At 32.8% G+C, this 12,736-nt stretch overlaps 3 protein-coding genes across 5 annotated transcripts in view; all 3 read right to left on the reverse strand.

The window, feature by feature from the left end:
* Positions 1–276, reverse strand: part of LOC135840156 (neuroligin-4, X-linked-like) — a 36,246-nt gene extending 35,970 nt beyond the window's left edge. Inside the window, exon 1 of the mRNA XM_065356532.1 lies at positions 87–276. The gene's annotated coding sequence lies outside the window, so the exon portion shown is untranslated. The remainder of the gene's footprint in view (positions 1–86) is intronic.
* Positions 277–1,455: 1,179 nt separating this feature from the next.
* Gar1 (Gar1 ribonucleoprotein) lies at positions 1,456–2,934 on the reverse strand. The gene is made up of 5 exons (XM_065356559.1): positions 2,779–2,934; positions 2,504–2,585; positions 2,337–2,413; positions 2,038–2,253; positions 1,456–1,940 (listed from the first exon to the last, which is right to left on the reverse strand). Exons 2-5 carry the CDS (start codon positions 2,583–2,585, stop codon positions 1,629–1,631), a joined length of 687 nt encoding a protein of 228 aa, XP_065212631.1. The 5' UTR covers positions 2,779–2,934; the 3' UTR covers positions 1,456–1,628.
* A 5,438-nt stretch (positions 2,935–8,372) lies between these two features.
* The window catches only part of LOC135840425 (GATA-binding factor A-like), a 43,172-nt gene continuing 38,808 nt past the window's right edge, over positions 8,373–12,736 (reverse strand). For 2 of the 3 annotated variants that reach the window (XM_065356956.1, XM_065356955.1), the window contains 4 exons: positions 10,213–10,449; positions 9,530–9,702; positions 9,189–9,444; positions 8,373–9,051 (listed from right to left, as the gene is read on the reverse strand). In XM_065356956.1, coding sequence (XP_065213028.1) covers positions 8,801–9,051; positions 9,189–9,444; positions 9,530–9,702; positions 10,213–10,449 — 917 coding nt within the window. In that variant the 3' untranslated portion in view covers positions 8,373–8,800. The remainder of the gene's footprint in view (positions 9,052–9,188; positions 9,445–9,529; positions 9,703–10,212; positions 10,450–12,736) is intronic. The other variant, XM_065356957.1, reaches the window with a different exon arrangement.

Consider the following 12,736-nt stretch of genomic DNA (forward strand, 5'->3'; position numbering starts at 1 on the left):
TTCAATTAAACGACTGGCAAATAATAAAAAAATAAAAAAAGCATGCTCAAGCTCAATCAATCTACCATTGAAAATATGCATTTTACCTGAAATTATTGTAGTAATTCGATTGATACGGATAGTTGCATCCACAAGGGCAAGTATGAATTCTGTGATCGAAATATGAAGGGTAGTTATTACTCGTATAATATCCTAAATTTGCGTTTGGATGATTGAAAGCGCCTTCATTATTCGTTTCCATACCGGTATTCATCACTAACCATCTGCAATAAATAATACTAAATTTTCACTTGTTCATCTAACTAATAGCTAAGTTGCACATATTCATCACGAGATCACGACGACTAACCAGCATTAAATATCATAACCTGGGCAACTCTTATCTGCGATTTCCTGTCACCCTTTCGCAGTGGATGGAGAGGTTGGGTTATTAGTTCCCCATTCTGGGTTACCATTCCGTTCTATGACGCCGCCTACTGAACAAATTACGTAATACAAAATTAGATACTGAGATGGAAAAGCCAATTAGAAAGAATCAGACTAATCAGAGAAACAAACTTACGTCAGAGGTGTACCATGATGATATTCGACATAGGAATATCCATGCATGCTGTATACCTTCCAGTAGAGTATTCCCTTTCATGATTTCTCAAACGATCTATTTTCACCGGCTTTGAATATGATTTGGATTGTGTATACAAAATCATACATAAATATTAGTAATAAAATATTTTAAAATAAAGACAGATGGATTAATCAAGAAATTACAAAATGAATGTAATACGTACATACTCAAGTCAATGAAACCACATTTCAAAAATGTCAGTAGTACTTATTCGTTGAATTTTATGAAATATTCAACTCGATTCGAAACTAAAGATGCACACAAGACACAATTTCCACTCATTTCAAGTTACTTACTTTATTCATCAATATTACATTTCGGTTTCGTACAGAAATCCATCATACTGCCTACAAAGGCTAACCAAACACTACGAAGAATATTTTGAAAACTGTACAGCTATTTAGTTCGAATTCTCTTCATCGTATCATTTGCCATGAGCGATAGGTGAGCAATTTTTAAATCTCAAATAAAAAGAGGGAAATAATTGAATGGCACCAGCATTATTCGTGATTTTTCGATCTTTTAAATCAAACGTATCTTTATCTTTTAAAGTAATTCTCAAATTTTACCTCTCCTCTCCTCTCCCTTCCCATAAAAGAACATCTACAAAATATACTGTTTCCATTTTTCAAATTTCAATTCGTGATAAAAAATAAAGATAGCAGGAACTAATTCAGATCATTAATTATTTGATAGAAACTAAAAAAAAAAAGAATCAAATTATTTTATAACAAAATTTTTACCAGAATAATTCACATAAATTTCGATCCCATTTCGAACTAAAAATCGAAGAAAAAAAACCTCTCGAAACAAATAAAACTATAAACATATCAAAATTAACAAGATGTTTATTCAAATACTTATTTAAAAAAAGACAAGAAAATATCTCGATACATGGTCGACATGTACATGAAAACTTTTAAAAAATGGAAACAGCGATCATCAAATTCATCATTAATTATCAAAATTATAAAAAAAAATAGAACCAAATTTTGAAAGCTCATCATCGATTAAAACCTCTACCGCCACCGCCGCTGAAACGTCCTCCGCCGCCGCCTCCTCGGCCAAATCCACCACCGCCTCCACGGCCACCAAATCCGCCACCACGACCGCCGCCGCCTCCTCGGCCAAATCCTCCACCGCCTCCTCGACCACCAAATCCGCCGCCACGACCGCCGCCGCCTCTACCTCCTCTGCCGCCACCGCCACGGCCACCACCTCGACCGCCTCCACCTGGCTTTCTTTCGCCTTTTTGACCGGGTGCTTGAGGTAGAAATCTTTTCAGTGGTAACACTTTGCTGGGATCGATGAAGAACTACGAAAAAATAAAAACGTAAATTAGAATAAATAATTCACAAATCTACATATTGCGAACTAGATTCATGTGAAATCAAAAAACACGACAGAGTTACCTTATCATTAACTTTAAAAGAGGTAGCTTTCATTTCATTCGTTAGCTTCACCGAAACGAAGTAATCGTACAAACTGCCGAATATTTCGTCGATTTTACCAATCGATTCTTTGTTTTCTAAAAATACGTGAGCATTGAAGTAAGGTACGTCTTCCATTTCAACTTTAAGTACTAGATCGTTTCCGCAAGGATGGCTAAAATGTGCGAAAGGTACCACCTGTAAGATGAGCAGAGTTTTAGTATTGCTTCGTAACACTAATATGGGAATAGAATAGATTCGTATGATTGAGTATTATTTACTTGTTCTGGAGGTTCGTCGTTTTGAAATCTATTAAAGCCTCCTCGACCGCCACCACCTCCTCGGCCTCCACGACCACCTTTAACGATAAAAAGAATACATTATAAAATGTTCATCAATATATACAGCATGGATATTACATTCGTACTTATAGTGATATGGTACAAACCTCCGCCTCGTCCAAAACCTCCACCGCCTCCTCTAGGGGGTCCGTTGCGACTCTTGAAACCACCGCCTCCTCTGAAGGACATCTGAACAGATGAAATTTACAATTAAATATCAAAAATTGAAATTAGAAGTTCGTAAAGCTAATACTATCAGGATAAGTAAACACACATTGAGAATGAAAGATCATCTTATATAGACATACTAATGCACCACGAAATGATCGAAACACTCGTAGTGAAATACTGAACAGTATTAATAATTAATATGAGCACTTACCTTTATTTTTACAGTAATTAATTGTAAAAATTAATACTTTTATCCCGGTATTCAATGCACGTGTGTATGTTGGTGTTTACGTCTGATAAAAGAAACTCAACGATCAAAAAACACGAACATCAATTACAACGAAATTCTGTTCGAAAGTATGGCTCGTTTCGTTCTTTTACTACTTACGATGAGCGATGGATCTGTTCGTAGTTCTGAACGATTCTGATTTCACTTTTATTAGTTACAAAACACGTCACCTAGGTTCGTTGTTGTTGTTATTTATTTTTACATAATAAATTAATAATAATGTCCCATTTGCACTTTGCAGTTTGCACTTTGCAGTTTGCAGTCCTCCTGATCCTGAATCTTAATGACTTGATCCTGACTTCCTCAGCTGAGTCCAGTCATCAAGTCATCATTCTTTATCTCTTATCATTTCAGTTTTCAAAATCAAAAAATCAAAACTGATTGGCGTTTTTTTTCTTGCGAATTGTGAATTTGAGCGAAATGAATGATTGAAATGAAGCTTTCGTAATTATTATTTTGAATTTTTTTTAATCCTAAGTTATTTTATTTTATTCAACTCAACTCAACAGTTAACAAACCGAAAATCGAATCGAAAGCATGCTGGAAACACGAAAGCTTCGCTTGTCCGCAGAGTTCGGACGTTTCAAACGAAATAACTCAATGTTTAAAACTTAAAAGTTTAAAACTGTTAAAAACTACAACAAAAATTGATTGAGTTTTATGAAAAATAAATAACTAAATAAGACGTTTAAAAGTTCTTAAAAAAAAAACCTATTTAAAACATGTTCTTTGTATCAGCTTGTTTTCGCCCAAATTTTTCAGTCAGTTTTTGTAAGTATTTTTATTGGAAAAATCAAAAAAGTGATGAAAATATAAAATTTTCAGTTTTTTTTCTATTTTAAACAAAAAAATGTTTGTTTTGTTTTTAATTTTTTTTTTCAAACTCTGCTCGTCATTGTCCGCTTGAAAAAATCATGAATTAGAGCTCATTTATGTTATTATGTTTATGTACATAGTAAGCTAATAATAAATTGAAAATTTGAAATATTGTAATTTGTAAGTATTAAAAATTGAAATCCAAATTAAAAAAGTCAAATGGAAAAGTTCATCGTGTTTTAAATGTTCAAGTTTTTTAAATTAACTGTTCATAACTTCATAGTTCATAATCAGCAATAATTTGAAACTGTTACAATTTGTCATTGAAAAGTTGAAATAATCCCACTTTACAATTACCTTTCTGCTCACAAGTCACAAAGGAAGTAGGTAATAGGTATCCCAACCACGCAACCAGCACAAAAATACTTTTGAACACGACAAAGGGGAATCTATATATTAAAATTATGACCGGATTCTTGTGACAGCGAGATCTCAGGAATGGCGGAACCGATTTTGATCGACGAAGTCTCAAAAAAAAGCTTTTAACCCGTAGATGTGCAGGTTTTAATCAAAAGTTCAAAAAGTTGCGCCGTAAAGCTCAAAAAAGCTCAATAATTGATTTTTGTCCATACGTAGCGCATTCGACGTATACACAGTAGTACGTATATTATACCTTGAAAGAGCATCTAAAAAAGTCAAATGTTGAAGAAGAAAGTTCACAAAAAAGTTGTGCCTTACAGCTCAAAAAAACTCAATAATTGATTTTAGCCTATACGTAGTGCATTCGACATATATAGAGAAATATGTATATTATACCTTGAAAGAGCATCGAAAGAAGTCCAATGTCAAAAAAAAGTTTACAAAAAAGTTGTGCCATAAAGCTCAAAAAAGCTCAATAATTGATTTTAGCCTATATGTAGCATATATCACGTATTCACAGTAGTACGTATATTATACCTTGAAAGAGCATCTAAAAAAGTCAAATGTTGAAGAAAAAAGTTCACAAAAAATTTGTGCTTTAAAACTCAAAAAAAGCTCAATATCTATATATTAATAGCAAAGTGTTTTTTGTTCGACGATGTCTCAAAAAAAAGCTTTTGACCCGTAGATGTGCAGGTTTTGGTCAAAAGTTCAGAAAGTGCTTGCCAAAAACTACTTTTTGGCCATATTCGTAACGTTTTGAAAAAAAGCTTACAGCTCAGAAAAGCTCAAATGTCAAATTTTCCTTATATTATATTGTGTAATATGTCGATTGATATGTTTTCGAGGTCGTAGAGTTCGAATCTGGAGTCAGTTTTTTGGTGGGGTTGTGGTATCAAAACTTTGGAAAGTTCTGATTAAAGCTTTGAAAAGCTTCAAAAAGTTCAAGGCAGTATAAATGACTGTGTCGATGTATACGAGCAAGTACGTATAGTGTACCTAGAAAGATCTTGCCAAAAAATGTTTTTTGACCATATTTGTAGAATTTTGGAAAAAGTTCAAAGCTCGAAAAAGTTCAAAAAACGTTATACATGACATAAACAATTAGAATTTTTCAGTACCCAATAACTATTTTAATGTATGTATGGCATACCTAGAATATGCTTGCCAAAAATACTTTTTCACCATATTCGTAAAGTTTTGAAAAAAGCTTAAAGTTCAAAAAAGCTCAAATGTCAAATGTTTCTTATATTATTGTGTGATATGTCGATTGATATGTTTTTGAGGTCGTAGTGTTCGAATCTGCAGTTATTTTTTTGGTGAGGTTGTGGGGTGAGTCATGGAGGAGCTTAAAGCTTTGAAAAGTTCAAAAAGCGTCATACATCATAAGAACAATTAAAATTCTCCAGTGTCCAATGAATATTTTAAGTATGTATAGTCTACCTAAAAAGAGCTCCCCAAAAAATACTTTTTGACCATATTCGCAAAATTCTGAAGGAAGCTTAAAGCTGAAAAAAGTTCAAAAAGCTTCAGATATGATGTAAAAATTAGAATACTCCAGTGCCCAATGAATATTTTATAGTATGTATAGTCTACCTATATCGAGCTTGCCAAAAAATACTTTTTGACCATATTCGTGAAATTTTGAAGAAAGCTTAAAGCTGAAAATTTTTTAGAAAGCTTCAGATATGACATAAAAAATTAGTATTCTCCAGTACCGAACCAATTTAGAGTACTCATAGTCTACTTAGAAAAAGCTTGCCATAAAATACATTTTGACACATTCGCAGTTTTGAAGAAAGCTTAAATGAAATCCTAAAGCTTAAAAAACATGAAAAAGCTTCATACAATCAGTATTCTCTACTACTCAATAATATTTTAATTTGAAAATAGCTTTTAAACTTTAGTTGTGATAGTTTTTATCAAAAGTTGAAAAGTTTCTGAAGGGAGCTTTAAAAAGTTTTTAAATAGCTCAAAACAGAAAAACAACGGTGTTGATGTACACATGAAAAAGTGCTATTTTTAGCACATTGGGTATCAAAATTAATCCTGGAACCATGGTTCCATTTTTTTGAGTTCTGGAGTGGTTATATCTAGCATCTCACTTTTTCATCAACTTATGCAAGTTTCGGACTATTTGGGAAAATCTCTACTGTTATATGTAGGAGTTTAGATTTTCCAACTGAGGGGTTGAATTTTTTTTGTGAGCCCTTCACAAAATTAGAATCACGTTTTAAGGAAATTCTTAATTGCATTTTTGACTCGGAAATCTTGGAATATTTCTAAAATTGTGTCAAGTAAGTATTTTATTGAAGTATTCTCCAGTACCGAACCAATATTTAGAGTACTCATAGTCTGCTTAGAAAAAGCTTGCCATAAAATACATTTTGACACATTCGCAGTTTTGAAGAAAGCTTAAAAAAGTTCCAGGTCAAAGTTAAGTGAAACTTTGAAATTTTCAGTTATGTCGTATTAGATCTAATCCGATGTGTTAGTTTCATTTCAACTGTAGGAAAAAAAACAAGTATTTTTGGAATTTTTCAGCAACTTCTGCTAAAAAAGTGATAAGTAGGTAGCCTAATTCGCAATTTTGCCTAAAACTTGAAATTTTTGCCAACTTTAAATGAAACCATGACTTTTCAGGCAATTGTTATAAGAAAGCTGATACTTTTTTTCAATTTTTGTAGAAAAGTAGGACATTATTTTAATGAATGATGAAGCGATGACAGAGTGATGCTTTTCAGGATATTTTAGAGAACAATTTACGCTTTGGGTTATTTTTGATGAAAAAGTAAGAATTATTGGAATTTTTGCTTTGAAACAATTTTTTTTTCTGTCAATTATTAAAACAGCCATAAACTTTCACAATTTCCGGCAAAAAGCAACAATAACAATGTTAGCAAAAAGCAAGACTTTTTGGGAATTATAAGCGAAAAAAGATACTTTCAAAATTTTCAAAATGAACAATTCACGTCTAGAAGAGGAGCGCAGTATGCGCGAAAACGGGTTATCTAGTCTAAACTTTAAAAGAGGACTTCAAAATAGACCATAAGTCTAAATTTCAGTTGCTGAAATTCATTTTTCGATTTTTAGAAAATTTTTTTAATTTAAATTTAAATCGAAATTTTAGCAAATTGACCTAGAAAGCTGAAATTTAGTTTATACTCTATGTTCAACGTTCCAAGTCAGTTGGCGAAGGTTTCGAACCGTTCTGGAGCCTCCAGTGGATTTTGTGTTTCTCCAGTTTTCGAAAAAACGCTCTATTAATTAATGTGAAAATTTAAAATTAAATTCATCACCTATCAACTGGGATGTGCCATCTTTGCGAACATTTCGATCGATTTAGACAAGTATTACCAAAATCTTTTTGTGCCTGTTCAAATCCAAAATTTTCTTCAGTGGTTACCTATATTTTGTGAAAAATAAAAAATAAGAATGTGCTTGGAGGCTCCAGAACGGTTCGAAACCTTCACCAATCGACTCAGAAGGTCGAAAATATGGTTTAAACCAAATTTAAGCTTTCCAAGTCAATTTGCTAAAATTTTGATTTTTTTTCACTTTACCTACACCCAAATTTTAGTTTTTAAAAATCCGTCAAAAATCGAAAAATGAATTTCAGCACCTGAAATTTTTGCTGGTGGTATATTTTGGGTCCTCTTTCGATTCTCCTTTTGTCCGATTCAAAAAAATATGTTGCTAAGGTTGTAATACATTTCCCCAAAATTGGTTTCTGACACTTTGTAAACGTGTATTTTTCCAGCGATGTCATTTTTTGAGAAACTGAAATTTCAAAAAAACTACAGGAGGCTCCAATACAACATAAAATAATTTCCAACTGACTCGAAATGTTGAAATTAGGGTACCTATAAAGTTAATTTTTGCTTTGGAACTTCCTTTGGTGAAATTTTGTGGAAATTTCAGTATTCAAAAATTTGCTGGAGGCTCCATAGTCCATAACTGCTCAAAACGGGTTGAAACCATTTCCATTAAATTCGAGGGAGTCGAAAATAATTGGTACCTACATTTGGGCTGTCTGGGTCACCTTGGTAAGATTTTCCATTTTTTTTTGGTCCAGATTTGACTTTTAGAAAATAAGTCAGCTTTCTCCAGGTCAAATTGGACAAATTTTGATTTTTTTTTCATTTTTGTGACCCACACTAGATTTTGAAAATTGACTTGCTTGAAAATTGTTCAACTCTTAAACAATTTTCTGAGTGAACATGAGTTCTCTTTGCCCTCCTACCATTTAATTTTTATTTTCAATAAAATAAGAGTCAATATACCACACCATTCACAGGCCCAACTTTATTTCATAATAAATACCTACCTATATTAACAAAACATTTGTACAAAGAACTAGGTACACAATCGTATCGTTAAACTTACAGATTTTTTTTTTTTACAAAATTATACTCTAAACAATAATGAAACACTCCCAATACTACGCAGATGGTAAGTAGAAATGTACTCATCGATTCATGAAAAGCTATAAAACAAATACACAATACACATTGCAAAAAATTAACTTATGGGTATTGATGAAATACCTCAATAATATTTGGTCTCATCGCACCGCAGAGGATACCATAACAAAACAAGAAAGTACTGAATGCTAAATCAGCAGTCTTCTTAAATATTGCACGATGCCTAATTTAAAATAAATAATAGGTACATATAAAATCTCGAATTAAAAAAAGAAAACATGATGCTAAGTAGGAGACAGTATTTTCGAACTGCTATGATTAGATGCAAAATGACGATGGTAAATATCCGAAGTTCCAGTCGGTGGGAATGGGAAATTCAACGGATTATGAGTTGCTGCTGCAAAATTATGGGGCAAATAGTGATTACTGTTGGATCCTTGGATACTATCGGTGTAAGGTTCACTTTTTACGTGCGTCCCACTGGTTAATAAATTAAGGTAGCCTCTTTCGTCATCACAGCTGTTTTTAAGAGATTCTGTAAAATAAAATACCATATAAACAATGCATTTTTTAAATTTTTTAAATAGGTACGGTTTTTAAAATGCTCAAATTGAAACTCCACCCACAAAACATAGCCTATAATATTATGAAGTTACGTAGAGTAGAACGTACCTTGAGAAGTGGAAATACTATTGATCAATGTGTTATGTTGGTTGCCACCGGATGATATTGTAGGCGGTTTCTTCGGTTTACGTTTTCTCGTTTGAATACCATCTTTGCGCATTGTCAGTGGACGATTAACGCCGTGTAATTTGAAATATAAACCGCAAGCGTTGCATACCGGCTCTCCGTCATTGTTTCTTCTCCATAACGTGGTATTTCGAGTACCACAGTTTGTACAGCAAAGTCCTAATCTTCTAGACGAAGTCTGTAAATTTTTTATTTCGTTTGAGTAAAAATTTCAAACGGATGTTTGTACAAAATGATAGAATTATAGAGTAATGTTTACTTACCATTCGTTTTGAAGGTTTCACTAAAGGTCTATTCATACCGTTCATTTTATGATAAAGTCCGCAAGCGTTACATAAATAATGACCAGTACCGTCACGTCTCCATAGAGGCGTTGAAATTGCACCACAATTAACGCATTCTCGGCCTTCGCCGAATTGAAATTCCATTGCTCCATCTGTAGAAAAAAATTAAATTGAAAAAATAAGTAAAAAGGTTTGTTGTAAGAGTATTTTAGAATTTTTATTCTATAGTACAATGAAAGAGATCGAACGAAGAGTGATATGCTTTTATCTGATTTCCAGATGCGTTTTTTTAACACATTCCAGACGGATGTGTTGGAATATGGAGAATATGGTTTTAAATAAGTTCTAACAAGCGACTACGAGGGGTTAAAAAGGCTTATTATTCATATTTACTAGTTGCTAAATTAATCAGGTAATGGGTAATGAAAAAGAATGATGGATTAATACTTAATTTCAGCTGTCCTCTTGTAAGTAGGTAAACTTAGCCATAAATTAAAGTAAAATTTTTGGTTTTGAAAACAGTTCAAATTATGAGTAGGTACCCATTATTGAAAATTAATAATGCAGATTATCAATACCACGAATCGAATACTTCTAATTTAAAAAAATTATAATATTGAGTGAGTAGGTGAATATAAGTAAAGCTAAACCGTTAAACTTACCATACGGAGATGAAGTCTGATAAGCAGGATTTGGCCACAACATCGTGTTTTGGGCTGTATAAAAGGAACTAGCTAAAGAATTGGCTGAATTTTGATGAGCTGTGGCACTCAAAGGATGTGCAGCACTGTGCCAATTTGTATTATGAGACGAATTTGTGTACTGAGGACCGAACATACTGGCTGTTGGCCGATTGCAAGGAACGTATACTGGTTGTTGGTGATGATTCCTGAAGCTATCTGAAAAATTGAAATATTCTTTGAAATTTTACGAAGGGTGTAAAAGTATAATAATGTAGTCATTAAAAGCACCAATAAATAAATTGATAAATAAATAAATAAAAAATTATTCACGATACTCGACAATTCAAACTTACGAGTAGGTACCTACTATAGGCAATATGAATTAAATACAAATGAAAAGTTCAAGATTTTTTTTGTATGCTCAGAAGTAATTATTTCTTTTTGGAAACTTGAAAGTTGAAACTTCTGTAGAAATTGTGAAATATTAATAATTTTTTTCCTACATGTCTTCCAATTAATTAATATTTTTATTCAGTACCATAATATTAAGAAACATAATATCATGGAAGTTCAAAACACCTTCGATAGAATATTCTGGTTAAAAACTTAAAACTTCCTCTCAAATTATAAATTTAAGTTGACTGGAATTATAGCTCAAGTCCAACTTACATCAAATGAAACCCCAATACTATGGAATCCAAGTAGAATTAATTTTCATAAAAATTTTCCTTGGAAAATTTTAAATGCTCAAAAAACGTTCAGCGGGTAAGTACAAATAGGAAAATGTTATCGCGAGAGCGTTGCCTAATTTTACGAGTTTTCGTGGAAAAGTGTACGAAAAATGTTAATGAAAGCCTTGTGCCCGATAACTTGAAAATAACACGATATTACGCATTGTAAGAATTTGTAGAAAAATTAGCCTTATTTCAATTTACGAGTAAGAAACGTTTTTTTTTTTTTTTTTTTTTTGGATGAATTTTGAATTTGTAATGAAGAAAGAACTTCAGAAAATAATTTACAGGTACCTACCACTTTTCAGTAGGTAGTTTAACGTTTGAAAAACGCGTATAGATATGTAGCTTTGTTTGTTTCCTTATCTAAATGCTAATACTGTATTTCTTTATGGTCGATTTTTGTAAGAAAAATACTAAAAAAAACTCCCTCATAGGAAATAATCAATCATAGAATTAAAAAAAGTTGTAATATTAAATTCGCACGAGCTCATTTTATGACTAGAAAATTTGAAGAAGAAAAATGTTGCCAAATTAAAATTATTCCTACCTAATTGATTTTTTATAATGAGTTCAAGAAATTCAAGATAGAAATGCTTTGAGAACCACCGAGTCACTGAGATCAGAATAAATAGGTACTCTTGCTAGTCTTACTACTGAACTTATAGTCCGGCATATGACAATAGGAGTAATTGCACCCCCCGCCGATCCTCCGGGACAACTTTTTTCTTAAAGGGGACATCCTAAGGAACATTTTAGAGCAAACTTGCCAAAAAAAAAAGTTGGCCTTACTTACAAAATGGCGGCCATTTTGATTGACAGGTCAGCCGAATTCGCAGATTTTGCGTTTTAACATAGGACTTGCACGAACTTTTTCAAACTTTACAAAGGTAGATCGAAAGATCATGCAAAAATTTATCACCTGTCAAAATTTCAAGTGCTATAGGGGGTTTTTCGATTTTTGGTGAATTTTTGAAAATCGAATTTAGGCCAAAAATGAGGGAAAAAATCAAAATTTTACCAAATTGACCAAGAAAGCTGAAATTTGGGATATACCCCATTTTCGACATGCCAAATCGATTGGAAACGGTTTCAACTCGTTTTGAGCAGTTCTGGAGCCTCCAGCAGATTTTTGAAACTCGAAATTCCCACAAAATTCCATCAAATTGGAGTTGTAAAGCTAAAATTTATTCTAAAAACTAATTTCAATACGCTACGAAGTACTGCAGGCGAACTTCAAGTCGTTTTGGATCCTCCAGCGACTTTTTGAAAATTCCTGCAGCCTCCAGCAGATTTTTGAAACTTTAATTTTTCACAAAATTTCATCAAAATGGAGATGGAAAGCTGAAATTTACTCTACACTCCAATTTTAACACCCTCTGAAAACGACTTCTGGTCAATTACAAGTCATTTTAGAGCCTCCAACGACTTTTTTGAAAATTACTGGAGCCTCCAGCAGATTTTTGAAACTTCAAATTTTCACAAAATTTTATCAAACTAAAATGGAGAGTCGAAATTCAGTCGGCAAACTAATTTCGATACGCTACGAAGTTGACTGCTGGTGAATTTCAAGTCGTTTTGGAGCCTCCAGCAACTTTTTGAAAGGTTGTATGACGTTTTTTTTGGAAAATTGAAATTTCCTAAGAGTAGCTGGAAGCTTTAAAACCATTTGAAACCCCCATGTAGTCTGCGAAGTGAATTTCAGCTTGCCAACTCCATTTTGATACAGTAGACTCCCGATTATCCGACCTAATCGGGGGGGGGGAGGTAGG

This window comes from Planococcus citri, chromosome 3, assembly GCF_950023065.1.
Source record: "Planococcus citri chromosome 3, ihPlaCitr1.1, whole genome shotgun sequence".
NCBI lineage: Eukaryota > Metazoa > Arthropoda > Insecta > Hemiptera > Pseudococcidae > Planococcus > Planococcus citri.

What these genes read in the sequence shown, in the direction of transcription:
- Gar1 (XM_065356559.1), bottom strand. Translation starts at nt 2,585, where the DNA reads ATGTCCTTCAGAGGAGGCGGTGGTTTCAAGAGTCGCAACGGACCCCCT. An exon ending in AGGTTTTGGACGAGGCGGAG is followed by an intron (nt 2,414 to 2,503) that starts GTTTGTACCATA and finishes TTATCGTTAAAG; the next exon opens with GTGGTCGTGGAGGCCGAGGA. An exon ending in ACGACGAACCTCCAGAACAA is followed by an intron (nt 2,254 to 2,336) that starts GTAAATAATACT and finishes CTCATCTTACAG; the next exon opens with GTGGTACCTTTCGCACATTT.